Source organism: Ochlerotatus camptorhynchus, unplaced genomic scaffold (assembly GCF_037179485.1).
Source record: "Ochlerotatus camptorhynchus isolate MF236.1 unplaced genomic scaffold, CSIRO-AGI_Acam_v1.1 ptg000040l, whole genome shotgun sequence".
Lineage (NCBI taxonomy): Eukaryota > Metazoa > Arthropoda > Insecta > Diptera > Culicidae > Ochlerotatus > Ochlerotatus camptorhynchus.
In genome coordinates this window covers 580,740-601,015 of record NW_027040531.1, presented here as the reverse complement: position 1 = coordinate 601,015, position 20,276 = coordinate 580,740, and the positions used below count along the sequence as shown (strand labels likewise).

Sequence of the window (20,276 nt, the reverse complement as noted above, 5' to 3'; positions counted from 1 at the left end):
CTCGACTTCGCCCCGCAATCTTCCTTTACGATCTTCCGTGCCGTAAAGTCACTGATCCCGTGTTCCTTTGCGATTTTGCTTATTGAACGCACTGGATTCACCCGAATCTTCCTTTTGATAGCAGCGATAACCCTCGGAACCCGAGCTGAACTCGGACGACCTGTGGCCACCTTCGCGGTCTAAAACCCTTTTGACGGTCCACCGGGACACTCCCACGGCGCTTGAAATGTCTTTTTGCGACATTTGCGCTTGGGACAAATCACGAATACGCTGCCACTTTGTCATGGTGCAACTGTCAAACTAAGTAAATCATTTTATTTTATACACAGCCTACTACGGTATGAGCTATAGGTTACGTGCATGCAAAGAAAACCAAGGCATTGTATGCACAGGTGAAACGGGAACCTTATGTGTACGATGGTGCAAACATTATCACGCATACGGTATAAAAATATGTATAGGGTAAACACACCTATACTGGAGGTACGTTAGTGCAATGAGATCCTATAGTGGCTTATGGAGACTCCATAGGAACACATTGCACGAACGCATCTCCACTATAGGTGGGTTTACCATTTATACCATTTACCATTAAATAATTAATAATTAACATAACTTCAAAGGAAAATTCCAATGGTAAATGGTATTTACCATGTTAGATTGCATAAATCGTGGATAGCTGGCAACCGCTCTCGATCTTTCCTTTATCTTCCTATATTTCCTGTTCACGTGGTTTCTGGTGCTCCAGGATGAATTCTGAGGAGAACTACAATGGACTATTGTGGAGAGTTTAAGGAGAATTGTGAGTAATATTTATGCGAGTTCTGAAGATGCTTTCTATAGAATTTGGTGTAGAATTAGAATTCCTCCATGGGATTGAAATTCTTAGGTTATGTTCAAAGAAATTTCCAGGAGAATGCTAAACAAATTTTTAAAGAGATTTCTTAAGCATGTTTCCATTATTATTATGAGAAGAGATCTAATGAAAATCTGAAATTATTCCCAATGGAATTTTATTTTGAGGATTATTTTAGGGGAATTTTGAGAAGAGTTTCAAAGGAATTCTAAGGAGTTTTCTAGAAGAATCTCAAGAGAATCCAATACACATTTTAGCTGATCAAAAGCTAAATTTTGGTTGAACAAGCTACTATTCAGGCCTCAATATTAGTTGGGAATTTCCAAGATAATTCTGAGATGAATGTCATGGGAATTCTGAGAAAAAAAATCTAATTTATTATAAACCTAATCTGCTCAAACTAGCTAAAATGTATTCTGTCTATTCGTATTGCTGATAATAAATAGGGCTTGGAATGTACTTATTGCTGAAATTCAGATCCCGCGGCTGGTGGGCAACATTTTAGGCAGGCATGATGTAATGGGTATATACCAAGGTTACTCTGAGAAATATTTCAAAGGAAGTGAAATTTCAGCGAATTCTTGCTATAATATTAGCATAGGAAACGTGGGTTCATAGGAGTGCGTGCAGAATGAGCTCAATTTTCTTTTATTTTCGAAACTCGAATTTTCTATTTATACCAATTTTAATTAGTTCAAAACAACCGTGTTCTAATAGAGCAGTTCCAGGCAAAATAGCTAAAAAAAATCCGTATCGACCTCCTCCGATTTGTATGAAACTTTGCTTTCTCTTATACGAAGTTCTCTTCTACGAATTATCCTGGACTTCTACAAAATTCTCTTGACTTCTCTGAATTTCTGTAAAGACTCAGTTTTATAAATTTGAAATATTGAATACTTTCCCCCGTCTGAAAATGTTGAAAGTAGCAGTGAAGACATTTCGTCGGTCTTCTGAAGTTTTTTTTTTAAATACATCTGGCATCCCTGATCGATAGTGTATTGGGGCGGTGGTTTTTGTGCGTGAAGTTAGTTCCGAAATATTTGTGTTTTTGAAATGGGGTTATAGGATTTACGGTAGAGCTGTCACCTTCCAACTCCCGGATTCAAGCTTCTTACAGTCATAAGACATGATAGCAGGGAGACTTTATTCATAATACCACTTCCAGAATGTGGTCACACAACGTTTGCAGTCTCTCCTCCCCCTTAAAATGTGCAGGAATCCAATCGGTATCACATTGCACTAAGTACCTAATTCAAGAATGAAACATTTTTTTGCTGTTCACGCTACCTGCTACACCACGTGCTATGGAGCTTTTTTGTTTTCCGTCCGGTAAATTTTTCCCATTTTCACTTTTGACCGAGCTCGAGAACATCTAACCCCCCACCCTTTTCCGAAGGTGTACATTTTTCTCGCGTTTCGTTATAGTCTGCCTTCTGTGTCGATTTTTGCCATCATTGCCAGGTCGCAGCAGTTCAGCATCATATAATCGGTAATTACGTCTGGGGAACACACCGGTACCGTGTAACCTTCTTTGACGTGTGTTTGTCCCTTTTTTTGCCGCCACCATCCGTCCGTCGCCGTTGCCTTCGTGGAGGTGGTGGGTGTATTGAAAAATGATGATGGCAATAATGTTGTTGATGGCTTTCCTTCTTCATTTTCGATCGCTCGGCTTGGGGACGCAGTGAAAAATTGGCAGCGAAACAAAATTGGCACAATTGGGTACAAATATGTCAATTGCCGTCAGCTATGTGTTGTAGTCCGTGCCAATGACGAGGAAGGTGGAAGGCAGAGTGACGGATTTTTAATCCCATTATAGCTAGTTGTTTTTGCTTTTTATTTTTTTTCCGATAGATTTTCCGTTCGAGAGAAAAATGGTGATAATGCAATTATTTTTTTCCTTCCTGTGTATCCGTTTCAGTGGTCCGAGCTAGAGGAGATGAATACCGATGACGTGGAAGAGGAATTCAAGACTCGTTTGGCAAACATCGTTACTAATAAGTGCTGCTGTCTGGTGTACACCGTATGTAGATGCAGAAGGATTTTGAGACTGAGTAATGTAATTGGACTATTTTTCTTTCTGTTTGTTCTTCGTAGTCTGGAACCGTGGGTAATCCGAAGGGAGTGATGATGTCCCATGACAGTTTGACCTGGGATTCGTACAGTATCGGCAAACGGTTGGACCAGATCCAGTACGGAAAGGAAGTGTTGGTATCATTCCTGCCGTTAAGTCACATCGCCGCCCAGATGGTGGACATCTTCCTGTCCTTGCAGTTCGCCTGTACGGTATACTTTGCCGATAAGGACGCCATGAAGGGAACGCTGATCAATACACTCCAGGAAGCCAAGCCAACGCGAATGCTGGGTGTGCCTCGGGTGTACGAGAAGATTCAGGAGAAGATGTTGGCCATTGGAGCGCAGAGTGGGGCCGCCAAAAAGATGGTTTCTTCGTGGGCCAAGAGTGTTACGTTGCAACACCATATGGATGCCATGGACGGGTAAGAAGATTGATTGCTCTAAAGCAAGCAAGCATTAACAATTGCATTGTCCTAAAATTACAGCAAACCAACCAACTCCTGGCAGTATCGTTTCGTGAGAAACTTCCTGCTATCCAAGGTGAAGGATGCGTTGGGATTGAGCCGGTGCGTAACAATGGTCACTGCTGCCGCTCCGATGGATCCGGAGACGAAGAAGTACTTTATGAGCTTGGATTTGCCGATCATGGAGGCGTTCGGTATGTCGGAAACATGTGGAGCTCACTCGTTGACTACCGCCGATAGCTACAACTTTGCCACGATCGGAAAAAGCTTGGGTGGGTGTGAGACCAGGATTGACAAACCGGACGAACGTGGCCACGGGGAAATTTGCATGCGCGGTCGACACATTCTGATGGGATACGTCGGTGAAGAGGCAAAGACTAAGGAAGCTATCGATGAGGACGGATGGCTGCACTCGGGAGATGTGGGCTACATCGATGATCAGGGATTCATTTACATTACCGGTAGAATTAAGGTGAGTCTTGATTGTGACTTTTTTTTATAACCAGACCAATGAGATTTCTCGTTCGATAGGAACTAATCATTACCGCTGGCGGTGAGAACATTCCACCGGTGCACGTGGAAAACTTGGTCAAAAACGAGCTGATGCAGGTGAGCAACGCGTTCCTGGTCGGTGACAAGCGCAAGTTCCTGACGATGTTGATTACGCTGAAAACGCACATGAACCTGGACAGTGGCGAACCGAAGGACGAGCTTACGTCGGAGACGATTGGATGGCTTAAGGGCTTTGGAGTGGAGTACACCAAGCTGAGCCAGATCATCGCCGCTGGTCCGTGTCCGAAGGTATGTACCGATTCTGGGAATCATTAGATTGAGGTGACCACAATGAACCATCTGTCTCCTTTAATTTGATCTTTTGCAATCATGAAATGTGTTATGTAGGTAGTTTACGATTGCTTCACTGCCGGTAATCGCAAGTCAGTTCCATCTGCATTTTTATCAATTTTGAGTTAGCATCATTATTCAGTTTATCTTTCTATGTTTTTTGAGATGTGCTATTGGAAAAGGTGGTTTGTTCAAGAAAAATGAAAAACAATACCAAGTCAAATTGTCCCACAGCAAAAAGTAACCGCAAGTCAGTCCCATTAGAAAAAAAATACTAGTAATGTTAGACAACACATCGCATCATGAGATTTGTCTCAAGACAGATTTTGTTCACTTCCCCTAGGGAACATGTCCGTATGTCGCCAATATAGTTCTTACGATACTCAGTTTGACCGCCAATGGATATGGCTTTGAATTCTCATGTGATTTGATGTATCACTTGATGGATTTTGATCTTAAAAGGATTTACCACTTCCCAGGGGATACCAGAAACATGTCCGGGAGTGACCAACATGGTGCTGGTTACTCATCATGACTCTTATTGACCTTATTTTTGAATTCTCATTTGGCACGTTTATGAAAAGCTCTGGTCTGATGAAGCCCCATACTCACCGGAATATGTTCCGGCCATTGCTCTAGAACCAGCGGAACAAATCCAGAAACATAAAATAACGGTCTATGGGACCATGGTATCTTTCTACTGTTAAATACTGTGCTAAACTAATGCAGAATCGTTATGGAATTGTGACTGACTTGCGGTTATTTTTCTCATTGACGTTAAATGTAACCGCAAGTCAGTCCCACTCAGATGTTGGCCATAAAATAAAAATATCACGATATTTTTCCAATATGTTTAGGTCAACATATATGCATTCTATCACATTGTACGTTTATTTTTAAATTTATCCCTCGAAAATAAGTGTCAATTCAGAAAACTTGTAAAATCTTTGAAAGTCGTTTTCTCATTTCCAGTGTTTTACAGATGGGACTGACTTACTATTATGGACAGTTCGGTGGGTTTCATCTGGAGACAACTTTAGCTGATCCTGACATTGAGAAATATTGGAATTTTTTACTAATATTATGATCATTCAATATCATATATTGCAAGAGGCATTCGTACTTGTTGTATCCATAGATCGTTTAAGATTAGACAAAAATTTACTGAATGGGTATTATAAATGGATTGCTGCTGAATTGGATTATTAGATAATCTGTATCAAATCTTAGGCACGTTTTGATTTTTATAAAAATATTGGAAAAGATATCATAAATCCAAGAAAATTAGTTTTTTCCTGAACAAAAACTACATCATGGGTTTTGGCCAAACCTTGTGGTAGTTTGATTTGGTTTCATGAGAGGTCTGACATAGATCTTTATCACATTGAAAAAATGCACACTAATGTTGCCAGATCTGTGTAGATGAGGACCAACAGTTCATTTGATCCCGCTTTTAAGAGCATATTAACAGATTAATCAACACTCATTTGCTCTAAACTAATAATATATGATTAAGCACAGCATTTGATTTTTTAGTAAGAATGCTGGATTTTGTCACAATTGAAATCATCTGTTTTAGACGTAGGACTACCCAAGCAACATTGCAAGTTTTATAGTGGTTTTAAAGCATGCTACAGGTCTAAATCATTATCTACAGAACCCTCATAAAACCAAAATTGTTGCTTGGGTACGTTTCTGCGGACTATACTGGGGTAAAAATAAAAAAAGGTGTGACGAAATAGTGTCAGGTTTAGAACGGTTATAACACGGTCATTTACGACTGAAATTCATTTTTAATTACACCATTTTATACAGATTGAATGTAAGATTTGTTTGGCATAAAGATGATAGTTGTTTATCAATGGTTAACTATTGGAAGTTGATCAAAGTTTTTAGCCGTAATCAACCACTCACGTGCTCGCTTGTTATAACTATCGAGAGCAGATAGATGAACAACTCAAAACTCAATGTATTTTTTTCTTTGATTTTTGATTTTTGTGTGCACATGATTTTGGTACCAATGCTGCAAAGCTTGAAGCGAGGTTGGCAGCATCCTTCACCGGCGTGAAAAGCGAACGAATCCGCTCTCTTCTAGCAATGGGAACGGCGTAACCATCGCCATTTTTTTTCCGGGTGTACTGCATACTGGTTGGCTTGCAATAGCCGTTTTCCGGCGTCATCTTGCGACGCGCTGGGCTTGATTATCATGCTGCTGTTTCATTGGCACGTTTACGCGCCATTTGTTTCGTGTTTGCAAGTTCAAGTAAACTTGCCAGAACGCGAGAAGGTGGCGACACTTCACGCGACAGCACAAAACGAAACAAAATCGAAATGAGAACTCGAGCGAAAATACGGACTGAACTACTCACCAGTCGAGCGAAGAATGATCTGAGCAAAGGCAGGAAAACAGCGCTTTTTTATATCTTTTAAGGTTTAAGCAGAATGATGTGCCAACAAGTGGTACTCGTTTATGACGACTGGGTTTGGGTAAAACGTTTATTTCATGAAAACAGTGATAAAAGTATCATTTTCACATGTTTCAAAAGTTTGTTGATTGAAAATTGGAAACATATTTATTTATGCGGATTTGTTAAGTAATATCCTATCGATTGGCGTATTCAGATTTTAATTTCATCTATACATGACAAAGTTACAAGCGTTCAAAACCTAACACTATTTCACCACAAATATTTTTTTGATTTGCACCCCAGTATAGTCGACAAAGACGTAGTTCTACGTCAAAAGTCATGACTTCACTGTCATTCGATTCACTTGATCTGTTTTTATTTTATTTTCAATTCTAAACAAGAATATCACTGGTTAAAAAAGTTACAGCTGTTTTGCTGAAAATCAAAAAAAAATCACAATGCCATGCAGACGTAACTAGGCTTTTAAGCATTTAAGCAGATCTAGAATACTCAATAATGCCACTCTAGGCACCTTGACTGTCTTGCATTGCTAACGTATTTTTGAATCATTATTCAATCATAACTTTGCAACTGCAAACAATCAAAAATTCATCCATCCAAACAAGACCATATTGCATAGTTCACACTACAAAGGTTTGATGTTTGTTGGACACAACTAAATTAAGCGTCCATCAAGAGACGTACCAATCTACTTTGAAGTTAAATTATGTCAGAGTCAATTGGGTATAGCATCTGCTCAGAAAAAAAACACACTAACCTACTAGGTGAGAACTTAGGTTTAGGAGGTTAAATTTTGTCACAACCAACAACGTCTATTTAGTGTTTACTAAAAGACTAAAATTGCTTTATACCAACCCTCCGATCACAGCTCAACTCAGTGATGTGTCAAAACCCAGTGGAAGTTGATTTTTGACGTAGATTACGTCTTATGGGAAGGTACTGGGGGTAAATCGAAAAATTGCAACCGTCACGAAAAGGTGTAAGGTTTTGAACGCTTATAACTTTGTCATTTATAGATGAAATTAAAATTCAAATACATCAGCCGATAGGAAATAACTCTCACAATCTGCTACAGTTAATGTTTTTTTTCTCCAATTTTGCGCAAAAGAATCGTTGAAAAATGTACAAAAAAAGTGATAATTTTATCACTGTTTCAATTAAAAAGACGTTCTCCCCAAACCAAGTCATCATAATCGAGTACCATATGGTTGCGCATCGTTTTGCCTGAACCTGTAAAACTATATAAGAGCTCTGCTGTCGTTCCTCCGCTCAGAAGATGAAGCGCCAGGTCAATTTGGTAAATTAAAATGTTAAATCAATGTACTATCATAATCAACAGAATTCAACATAATTTTACTACTTCCTCCACTCATTAAAGCTTCGGACGGCGTGGCAAGCAGAAGCAGGAGCAAATCAGGAAAAGGTGGAATTTTTCCCTCTGCCTCTGCTGAACATTACCGCAGTAAGGCTAGAGCGCTGCTGTTGTGAATCCGGACGGACGGTGTGGAAAAATAGCAGCAGTCAGCGTGATCACCTTGATGACAACCAACGATGGGGTGGAGAGGATGTGGAATTTGTGGAGATCGAACAATTGGTCCTTTTCAGGACCACATATATTTTACAGAAAGAGTTATTGAAACTGTTTTCGGTCCCGTTCAAATAATATGAAATGCGACAAATGTTATTTTTATATAACAAACCCTTCCATTATTTTTTTTTTTCACTCGCCAAAAGAGCCAAAAATTCAAGTTAAGAGAAATTTTTCATGTCATGTATCCTGTACCCAGCGTTGCCAGGTCATTTTCAGAAAAATCTGGAACAGTTAAAATATAAAAACTGGAAAAAATCAGGAATGCTTCTAAAAATCCCGTGTTTAACATAATGCTATTGAAATCAAAGTTATGTGCCAATCTCCCGTAAAAATTGGTCAGTATGATCACCTGGAATTTATTGTAAGTACTAGAATGGTTATGAATTACATGTTTAAATAAAATATGTAAAGCAAATAACTTGTTAGCATTGCTTAAATCATCCAAAAGTTGAAAAGTATTGACACAGTGTGCCCAAAAAGTTTAAATATCCATTACGCAGCATTTCAAAAATTTAGTCAAATGTGTGTCACTGCAGAAAATATGTTTAGAATTGTTTTTTAAACAGTATCTTTTTTTTTAAAAAGAATGAGAAGCAAAGATTCAAGCAAATTTGATGAGATGGATTTGTTTTAACTAATAATAATCGATGTAGTCCTTACTATTTGATGCAATACCAAAATTTAAAGATTTTATTAGTTCTAAATAATTCTAATATTACCCTGAGGTTGATCAGATTTACAATTTAATTCTTGACATCATACAACACACAACACCCAGTAGACCAGTAGGCAATCTTATTTTGAAGTAAAATTCACCTGGCTGAAGTGGGAATCAAAGTCTAACATCGTGATACTCACACACAGTTTACCGAAACTACGGATAACTCCACTATTCACATGACCATTACAAATAATTTTATGCCAAAGAATAATTTTATTATATTACTAAAATGAAAGTCAGATAGCTTCATTTTGGAAGTCTCAGGATCTTGCATTGATTCCAAGTTCCGGAACTTATATTTTTTCTGGGTCCCAGATCATGACATTTTTTGTTAGTCTAATTTTACTTAGAACTCTTCACAGGATATTTTCGCCCTTTTTTTAGTTCCATTTGAATCATCCTAGAATTCCATAATACTTCTTTTCTATATTCCCCTAAAATAATCTTGATAATATCCAAACTTTTACAGTATTAGCATTACCCCTTTTAATCTCTTATAAATCACTCTCCAATTTCACAATTCCCTCAAACTGGTAATAATTCCCAAGAATTGGCGCAATTTTGTGTCCATTTTACTCTATGAAATTCTGAAAAAAAAAATCATAACGATTTCCTTGGTACACTCTTCAGAATGACCGTCACGCTCTTCTCAGACTCATCCGATAATTCCCTTTGAACTGCGTGGAAGGTAAAAATTGTTTTGAAATCCTCTTCAGTATTTCCTAATTATTCAAGTACTTTGCCAAAATGGGTTTGAATGTTTCCCAGAAATTGTGCATAATTCCGTTGAAATGTCTTAAAATTAATCTTTATAGGACAGAATTCCAGTGGAATTAATCTCACGATTCGTATCCGCATACTCCTTAAGTTTCATCATAAGAATTTTCTATGATTTCTCTTCCGGATTGTATTTCCTTTATTCACAAAATCTCCATGCAATTGTCATCAGAGTTGATAAGATAATTGACACCGTCTTCAACCAGAGGTTGCACATATTGTATATTTAACTCTAGACAACGGACTCTACTCAGAATTAGCTTGAAATTCTCGTTTGATGTCACAAGGAATTCACCTTACAGTCCACTACAGAACTATTTTCAGAATTACCTTAATTATGTAATGTCCAACGTTGATAGACGTTGAGTAGCAAGTTTTGCTTTTTATTGTTTGATTAGCTGGTAAATCAATTGCAGTGATATTTTTAAAGCAACATGTTGGAAAAATCTGGAACATATTTAAAAAAAAATCTGGAAATATACGTGGCAAGACGACTAAAAATCTGGAAAATCGGAATACTGGCAACGCTGGCTGTACCTCTCACAGCTACAAAATAGTGTAAAACATGTCTGGTACCTCTTTATATGCAATTAGATTAACATCTGAAGTCTACCCTTTTTTACATATTCTGCACAAAATATACTTTCTGTCACGCCCCATTCATAAAAAAAACGGTGGGAAATCCTGTCAGAGGTGAGGCTTAGACAGTAGTTTTTGTGCAGAATATGTCAAAAAGGAGAGACCTCGGATGTATTTTTTTGCAGAATATGTAAAAATGGAGAGATTTCGGATGTTGTATACAAATTACAGATGCATTATTGCAGGAACTGTCAAAATCTTATGAATTTACCCGCTAGTGTTCGTTAGATTCTGCTTGGCGAACTATATTTTGATGATTTTGGGCCGTCCCTGTGTTGAAGTGGGATCCAGAGGAACTGTAAAAAATTATTTACATCTTTAAGTAGAGCTTTACATTGTTGTTTGTTACAAAATTCATGCACCAAGTGGATTAGTGAGATTCTGGGTGGTGCTGTGTTTAGTTCGGTCCAACAAAAGTTAAACCTCTGAAAATGGGTTGGAGCGTCTTAAGTGTAATGCAAGAATGGCAAAAGGTTAAGAGATGTATTTCTGAATACTTGTAGTTTTAGTTTCTCATTATGTGCTTAATAGGCGGATAAATTCCTATGTTAAGCTATCCAATGAACATTTAGAATTATGATCCTGCTGGAATGGACGAATTTTTGATTGCTTGAAGCAGCAAATTATGATTAAATACTGAACATGGACCAAACTATCTAATTTTATGAAAACACAACTCTACATATCAAATTTACGATTATGCTGATGGAAAGAAAGTGACGGGGGCAATTCCAAGTAACCAACAAGCCTGCTTAGTAATGATCCGATTAATAATGTACCAAAGCCCTGTATTAGTCGTATGTTAGCTTTGTATAACAAAATCAATCTAAATTAGCGGGCTTATTGGTTACCTTCCAAGTAACCATTTGGGTTTTATACTTTACTGTACTGGTACTGAAGACCATGATTTAGAATTACAGAGTGCTTTAAAACCTCAATAAAACTTAAAATGTTACTTGGGTTGGGATGTGCAATACATGTTTGTGAAAGATTTCCCACCGGAGGTATCCCACTGCGATCAAGCGTTTGGTTAAACGTGTGATCCATATGAAATGTTCAACGGAGATGGGATGGGCATTGAAGTGTGCACGGGAAATATATTTTATAACGGAGGATTAAAGGCAAGTGTTTCAAGTGCGGAAACATCCTTAACGAAAATTTCAGAAACAGTCAGAAAAATAACTAATAAGGGTGAGGAAATTGACATGTCAAGGAAAGGAGAGGAAATGGAGAAAATTGACGAAATAAGTTACTTCTACTGTATTTTAAATCAATATCAAGAAAAATGCACGAGAAGTTCACTAAACATCTCAACGTAGTCTACGTCAACCATGCGGTCGTGTCCTGTACAGAAAGACAATTTTTTTGCTGATCATAAAAGTAGTTTCTGCTCAACTCAGCAACCACAAGTCCGCAACTCTATTTAAAATTTAACATTTTTAAAATTCATAACCATCCTCAATCTACACCGGGTAGAGTAAAGTGGGGATTGTGGCAAAATAGTTTGGGAATCTACTCATAATTGTAAAATATAATTTTATGTTTTGGTGAAAAAATATAGTACATGTATTTTAAAACTTAATGCGTACTCTTGCTCCACTTTACTCTTTATAAATTGTTGAAACTAGGGAGGTCAGTTATACTTTCAATTAATATTTTATTGTTAAGATAAAATTCACTAAATTTTAATTAAATTCCCCGACATCCTGGCTCATATTGCCCCACCAAATGCTGCAAAATGAAAATGAAAATGAATCATCCCTGAAAAGAATCATATGTATAATATTTATTCTATCTCATCACGAAAAAACGTTGGATTGATTGGAAGCTAATTTGAAACACTTTTCATAATTTCACACTGATTAAATTACAACTACAAAATCAGTACCAGGAAAAGCGTAACGTTATCCACAACGTCAAACATTTATGCTGAATGGAAGCAACACTTTAATAACTTGACTGGAGGCATCAAAAAGCCTTTGAGCAAACTTCAGTGCACTCGGAGTGCTCCTTGCAGTTACGGCTTCAATCTAAATGTATTCGAAACCATCTCAATTTCAGGTGCTGCAAGCCATCCAGGAAGGAATCGATCGTGCCAACAAGAAGTCCATCTCCAACGCCCAGAAGGTGCAGAAGTTTGCTCTGCTCCCGGCTGACTTTTCGGTGCCGGGAGGTGAACTCGGTAAGTCTCTGAAATTGGCCAATGGCACTTCCGAAAAACTTAATTTATTTCCTATTTTGAACAGGCCCAACCCTGAAGGTAAAACGAAACATCGTCCTCAAGAAGTACGACGACATCATCGAAAAGTTATACGCCTAAAGCACAGTGCCTGCTGTGAATTAACCTGATGACCGGATAAATCGCTACCAAAAAAAAAAAATGATGCTGCGCTGTTGATACCTATATATTTTTTTGTTTTGTTTAAAACTTTTATACTATTTTTTGTTTTCGTTTGTTTGCTAATGTGCATTGTTTATCAACGTGCTCTAGCAATGGGACTTAAAGACACTATTACTTTTCGTTAGCTTCGCCTTACCAAAACCGTAAATATAGAAACTATACACCTGAGTGGCCGCATCACACGTTTAGAATTAGTTGGTGATATTATTTAGCGGATCGTACGGAATATGTGAAACCGCTGTGGAGAAGAGCCTTGCCGGCAGCCACGAGGTGCATGTACGATATACGATTCGGATACGGCCTGCAATGGGCGCGGATGGCTAGATGGAAAACGAGACGGCTCCTGTAAATAAGAAGATTCCATTTTAGGATGTAATTATTACCTCATTAGAATCATATTGTTGTTAGATGAATGCGAGTGAGAGAAGCTTCCTCTGGATGATACGGCAGCGGATGGAGAGCGCGCGCGAAGAGCGAAGGTTAGCTGTTAATTGAATAAAATCAATTTTCTTATAAGTCATTCAAGCTTAATGGGGAAATAATGAGAACGGTCCTTGTCGAGCTGGGGGCCGACCGAACAGCCGAAAAGGAAAGAAGTGATTTAATGGGTTCAAAGTTTAGACACGTTGTAAGCATTGGCAGAGAGAACGAGTACGAGTAAGGCCCAGCCTCGGGATGATGGGGAAAGTTTTGTGCCTTTCGTAGCCTCAGCAGCAAAAGTGATGACTTGCACCCTATGACGCTGCTGGTAAAGTGGTGCATTTAAAATTCATCACATCAGCTCTTGCCGTCCGTTTCTTGGAAATCACTGTTCGATGTATATATGTGGAAGAACGTAGTCCGTCGTGCGTGAAGCATATCGGCTTCGGTGAACTTTTTGTTCGTCCCTGGCAGCTATTAGTGAAATATTAAACTTTGCTGCTTTCGAGAATCTTGGGTTTCTCCTTGGTTGGACAATAGTTTGCGGTAAGAGAAAGCTGGCGTTCCTTCTTTGGTCTTTTTGGTATTCTCCCGGTTTGCCTTCATCTGCGTTCCATTCTCCGCGTGCGGTTGTTTGAGTTGTGTAAACGAGCTGAGCATTATGGGTGGTTGGTTGGTTGGTATAATGGGAAAGAATGAAACTTTGCTGCTTGCATTAGATTTTCGGTTTCGAGACAAAGAGTAAGATGGTCTGACTTTTCCTGGGAAAACATATCGATAAAAGTTGCTATTTGAGACTTGTTTGGCAGGTTGTTAGTCGGCTATGTTGAATTGTCTATGTAGATTGAGAACTAAGAGCTACATGTAGGTACTTATCTACACATTTCCAGATAGATGCTATCATGATTTATGGGCAATGCTTTTGGGAAAGTACGCTTTATGACTAGGTTTTTTTTTCCAGATGTAGACTGTGCATGATTTGAGATACAAACGATACAAATGACTCTTATAAAACTCTCATTCCAGAAAGGCATCAGAGGCTGATTTCTGTGATGGTGATTGGAGAACTTTCGAAGTAAAGTGCTGCGAGCGATACTTGACGGGAAACTACTCGCCTACCAAACGGGATATAGGGCAGGGAACGGTGTAAGCAGGGGATATCCTATTGCATCTGATTCAATTAGTTAGTTGGGAATCCATAATTACATCCAGAAGAACGTGAACTGAATGCTGTGCCGAGAAGTACATAATTGAACATGATCGGTTCCTTCTTGTGAGAAAAAGTTATTACTTATCACTTTGTGGAATTGACCGAACTGTCGTGAGATGCGGGCATTCTGGTAAGATAGAAAGTAGATTGATGAAAATTATAAAGATTTCCAGTAAAAAGATGCGCTTATGAGAATTTACGAAGGAGATTGAGATTTGGATATGACGCCCCTTTTGGGATTGACCACCATTTGGTTCAAGTTGCACCAGTTAGCAAAGATTAGTTGGTTAGTTTAGTTTAGCTTCCCGAATAGCACACTATCGTCACCACAAGCTGCAGCAACCTTTTTATGACTGAAATAAGTCATATAGATGTTTCTACAACCGATTTGTAACATGCGTGCTACTAGGGTTTATTATAGAGGTTTTCTCGTTAGCGAAGGTATCGAACTGAAATTGAAGGAAGTATAAGTCACCGATTGAGCGAATCCGAGCCTAAATTTCATGATCATCTGTATTTGAAGGGCTTCAAAGACCAGATTCGTGCCTTAAGGTACGGAAAGAAGATCAACGGGCCTAATTGACTTCTTTGAGGTCTGCCTGATATAGCTGGATAAGTAGCAGATAATCACCAGCGGCAACCATAATCAGCTGCCTATCAGTGAGATATGAGCGAAACCATCGAAGGAGGTTGCCATTTACGCCAAGTCTATCTAACTTACCTGTCATTTAAAGCACATATAGGGTGTTCCAAAATGTCTAAGCACGATTAAAAAAAATATATATTATAACTCTGTTTGCAGCAAACTCGATTTTTATTTCATATTCATGTTCTCTAAAGTATCTTCTTAAAGTTCAACGTAGAAAATCCAAAATCTGATCTGTCGTAAGCCAAGGAGCGTATTTTTGATCTTACGCTACTCATTTCCAAGCTTTACATGTTTCCGCAAATATGCTTTGTTCAGGGCCCATACAATTGCGATTGGCCTGACCTGGGGACAGTTTGGTGGATTCATCTCCTTGAGTACGAATTAGACCTTGTTGGCTTTATATCAGGCTACCGTGTCCTTGGAGTAATTAATCGACGCCAAATCCGGCCAAAACAGTACTATAGGCGTCATGTTTGCGGATCATGGGTAACAGACGCTTATTCAAACACTCACGCACGTTGTCAGTGTCTCCGTTGTCACAACAAGTTTGGAAAGCATACCACACTCACAAATGGCTTGCCAAACCATAGCCATCGGTAAAAATCGACGCGTCGTCAACACTTCGGCCATCACAAACGGTTTAGTACTGATCATCCGGAAGAGTTTTGTAATCAAATATTACGTATGATTCATCGTTCATAATTACGCACACCAGTTTTTAACTTCTTCTGCTTCCAAACACTGTCATCAGAGAGTCGTTAGTAGACGAAACAAGTCGAAGTGGCATTCGCCTCCGATCTTCGGGCATGTGCGAATAGGGAGGATGCAATTGCGTAACATTTTGCACACTCATCGCCATATTCAGAATCACACAAAATACTCTCCAGAGTTGTAATATTGTAACCAAACTTCAAGCTGAACATTGCATTACTTACCTTTCACTGGTGAAAATTTCAGAGTGGTTGCGATTTGACCGAAAACGTGGATTTGGCGGGGATTTGTATTGCAGATTTAGTCTGGCGTAGATTAGATCCCCTTAGTTGAATTCAACTAAGTTTCAATATTAATTATTTGAAGACTCAACCCCGCTCACTTCAAGGACAATTTTTCAAATAGATAAGTGCATTCGCAAACAATGAAATTTTGTACTCAGGGATTTTTGGGGCCGGGAAAGGTTCTTATGATGGTTAGAGACCCCTCCCCCTCTGTAAGCGAGGGCTTGCTTTTTTAATATGTGCATAAACTCAAGCTAATATTGAATCCTGAGCAAGGCCGGGCACACTCAGCTAGTGCTTAATAAAATCTTTAGAAAAAGTTTTCCTTAGTTGTCAGATGGTTTTAAGATGTATACTCGTTCGGAGCTCGTTGGACATTTTTGAAGCTCTCCGACCCTCTTCGATGCTGAAGTATGAAGTTCACAGATCCTCTCTAAAGTTCCGTAAAACGGGGAAAGGTTGATGATTTTTCACAGCACACAATCACTATTCTGTACAAGCAAATTTAGTTATAATGTACGAAAGTAGTTTTGAAATTGAATACTTATGGTTTATTTTTTAGTATTAAAATAAGATTTAACATGCAAATTGATCATGTAGGTTTTTATGCAATACAATATAGAGAAGTTCTAGATAAAGCTGGAATTAGAGTGTAACAGCTTTTGTGAACAATGACTTCTCTCGATGATTTCTAAAAAGTCAAGGCTCGCCCATGCAAACCATCATCTTCATCGAATAGGGGAAGACTTACCCTACCCGGTGGTTTTATTGGTTTGCGTGGACGTGCCTTGAATTCCTAGAAGACATTGTTTACAAAAGCTGTTACACCCTAATTCCAGCTCTATTTAGAGTTAGCATTTATCCTTGATTTGTGTTTACTGAAGATGAATCTGGTTTAAAATTTCAAGAAAAGTTGTTTACGAAAAATCTGCATATTTTGAGGCAAAATAGTTTTAAAAAAACGCCTAAATGTAGGCAATTAACATATGCTTTCCACATAAAAACTCCTTAATTAACTTTTAAGCAAATCATCTTATAACAATATCACGAAAACAGATTGTTGAGAAATGGAAATTGAACGGTGTACTAATCAATTTCACCTCAATGATCAACTTCACTTTTATGATCAACTTCACCTCGTTTTACGGTACTTTTAAGATCTTCGAAGTTCACTAAACCTGTCTGTAGTTCATCGAACTTCTCATAAGTTCTCCAAGTTTCATATATTTTCATTAGTTTCTTAATAATCTCAGAAGTTCTACATAAAACTTCAGAGTTGACTATAGTAATCTCCAGCGAAGTCTAGCAAATTTTTGAAAAATATCCTGAACTTCTTAAAAGATCAGTGGATTTCAGAGATTTTCAGCAAAATTGTAACAGAAACAGGGATCATTATTGTAGTTTAAGGAATATCAATAGGACTCAATGATCACCTCAGAGATGCTTGGGAGAATTTCAGAGACCTTTTAAATCTTCAAGAAGACTCTTCGGAGACGTTAAAGTGATCCTCAGGGAAGCTAGTTTGTCAACTTATTTGTAGTTCAAATGAACCACAGAATTTCTCAGAAATAAGTTTCTCCAGAAAAGTTATGAGAACTTAAAGAAAAATCTAAGGAATCTTGAAATGCTTTTATTAAGGAAATTAAAGAACCTCCGAAAAGATCAGAGTACTTTAGGTTCAGAATATCTAAACAAAATTCAAGAAATCTAAGAAAAGCTTTGAAAACATAAAAGTAGCTCAAAAAACCTCAAAGAAGATCAGAAAATTCTGGAGAAGTTCAAGAAAGGCTTAAATTATTTTTCTTTAGTGTAGATGGGGCATGTTTATTCATAAAAATTTATACAAATTGCCAGGTAAACTAGAATAAGCATCTTTATATTCACACGACTCAATGTCATATCTCATTTCATTTGTCCATAAATCAGTTCTTTGAAATGCAGCTTCGATATCGTTTGATTTGAAAAAACTGAGCTTTCGCGCGGATTTGGCACGAATTTAATACAAGGTTGGTGCGGACTTGGAGTGAATTTTATTTCAAATATCTCGTAACAATTCTGGACACGATATCTAATAAACGACAAACAAGCTTTACCAATGCTAATTTATTTGTTCCACAATCGTTGATACCTATCTTGCTCTATTTGACAAGTAAATAATATCGGAAATGTGCCAGCTCCAGTGCCAACCAATATATCATATCGAAACAATGGGAGTGTCATCTAGATAAAATACATCCACAAATATCGAATACACTTTATTCTTCCCGTCAGTAGGTAATGGCCTAAACCTCTCCATGTAGGATTTATGCACGGAGCAGCCGGAGCTTCTGAGGCACCTAGTATCCATGTTCATTTTGGAACAAAAACAGCTATGATAAATCTTCTCGGGGCGTCGAAAATTTACTGCTTCCCAACACTCACTGCTACTGCTACTGCTATTTACCAGACCACCTCTCCCGACCAAGCTTCAGTGATTCCAAATTAATTTAACCTAAATTGTTTCTAAAACTCAGTGTGGCACCGACGGCTGAAACCAAACTGGCTGGGTGTGACTGTTGGAAAAATTCGATTTACTACCATGTTGGCACTGGCTGGAGCTACAGGGCGAGGTCCAGAGTTATTGTTGCTGGCTCCTGGCTGCGTTGTTGTTGTTGTTGATGATGTTGGTCGGAGCCGGTTGAAGCGGTAAAACATGCTTCTCGCCATCGATCTCGTCGGCTTCATTAAACTCCAACTGCAGCCATTTCCAGGATCCAGGTTGGGGTGGGGAATCCAGAGGGAAATATTGTGTGCACAATTTCAGGATTGCCGCGTCCCGCCACGGGCAGTTGACAACGCGACGAAAGTGGATCCCGGGTCGTTCCGTTTGCGTTGTTGGCCACGGTCCAGGCACGTATTTGTACACACCAGTGATGGTGCACGAAAATGGTTGTTGACATCGGTCCAGGTTTCCGGGAATGGTGATGCCATGGAGTGTGTGTGTGTGTGTGTGTGTGTGTGTGTGTGTGTGTGTGTGTGTGTGTGTGTGTTGTGTGTGTGTGTATGTGTATGTGTGTGTGAGTTGACCACACCGGTTTGTGTTCCGTGGGTGCGGGTGGCGGTTGTGTGTAGTTGGTTGGTGTTGCAGGGCAGCACGAAAGGAAACGAGAGAAGAACGGTTTGAGAGTGTTGGAGTTGGTTTTTTTTCGGATCGTGGAAACTGCGAGTACCGGAGATTATCATCATCACCGTTGGGAGTGGGTTTTACAACAGTGCTTTTGTTTGTTGGAATTCAAGGAAGTGGGAAAATGGGGAATATATTCAATTTTGTCGGTACACAGAACGATGTGTAAAAAGCATACACGTTTGTTTGCTGCCAAATTGAAGATGATTGTAATGGGTGAGGGTTGAGATGTATAGGATTGTTATTTTTTGTGTGTGAAGTGGGTATGAGAAGCAAGGAAGGATTAAAAACAATGTCAATGTTGAGCCTTTTGTCGTGGAACCAACTTCTCCATGTGCAAGCCAGGAATAAGCTGTTTACTATTTTTCAAACACTCAGATAACTCTAACAAACAAATTGAGGTGAATAAAATCTAGAGAACCACATTTTGGCTGAATAAGCTTTAATTCAGTTACAAATGAAACAATAAACAGGCTAAAGAACGTTTGCCCTTAATAGTAGGAAATGCACATTCTCACATTTTGATGATGATGATGATGATGATGACCAAGGATTGAGCTAGATGATTTATCTCCAAAATAATGTAATGAATTCACTTATTTCTGGCTTGCACAAAGTCGAATCGATTTCATCTACTGACGTGAAGTTTGAAAAGACCGTTGGTGCCAAGGAGAGATGCATATATTATGTCACGCTGTAAGGGGGGTCTAAGATTTTGTGACAAGCAACGGAAAAACGTGACGATACGATAAGGGATGTGATAAGAGTGTGCCATAATCAATGCATGTTCCCCAAACCATAAATATTCGCAATCGATGATCATACTCAGCGATCAAGTAAATTTCCATCATAATGCCTATAGCACTAGGGGAAATGTATCTATATTGGCCATTAGCATCGAACAAGTTGCACAATATCGTAGGTGGTACGAATTCAAAACTATTAAGAGCAAGACGGATATCTATTACTGGACAGATAGTAAGTAGGAAATAATTACTATCTCCCAGATAAAGACATATCCCGCTCCAATAGTTAAGGATTGTCC

At 38.6% G+C, this 20,276-nt stretch overlaps 2 protein-coding genes across 4 annotated transcripts in view; one reads left to right on the top strand and one right to left on the bottom strand.

Annotated features, from left to right (window-relative positions):
- The window catches only part of bgm (bubblegum), a 75,045-nt gene extending 61,735 nt beyond the window's left edge, over positions 1–13,310 (top strand). For all 3 annotated transcript variants that reach the window (XM_065236055.1, XM_065236064.1, XM_065236071.1), the window contains exons 5-10: positions 2,775–2,876; positions 2,951–3,351; positions 3,415–3,865; positions 3,925–4,194; positions 12,455–12,575; positions 12,640–13,310. In XM_065236055.1, the coding sequence (XP_065092127.1) occupies positions 2,775–2,876; positions 2,951–3,351; positions 3,415–3,865; positions 3,925–4,194; positions 12,455–12,575; positions 12,640–12,713 (1,419 nt within the window). In that variant the 3' untranslated portion in view covers positions 12,714–13,310. The remainder of the gene's footprint in view (positions 1–2,774; positions 2,877–2,950; positions 3,352–3,414; positions 3,866–3,924; positions 4,195–12,454; positions 12,576–12,639) is intronic.
- A 5,000-nt stretch (positions 13,311–18,310) lies between these two features.
- LOC135712995 (insulin-like growth factor-binding protein complex acid labile subunit) overlaps positions 18,311–20,276 on the bottom strand; it is a 50,513-nt gene continuing 48,547 nt past the window's right edge. Inside the window, exon 4 of the mRNA XM_065236091.1 lies at positions 18,311–18,802. Coding sequence (XP_065092163.1) covers positions 18,686–18,802 — 117 coding nt within the window. The 3' untranslated portion in view covers positions 18,311–18,685. The remainder of the gene's footprint in view (positions 18,803–20,276) is intronic.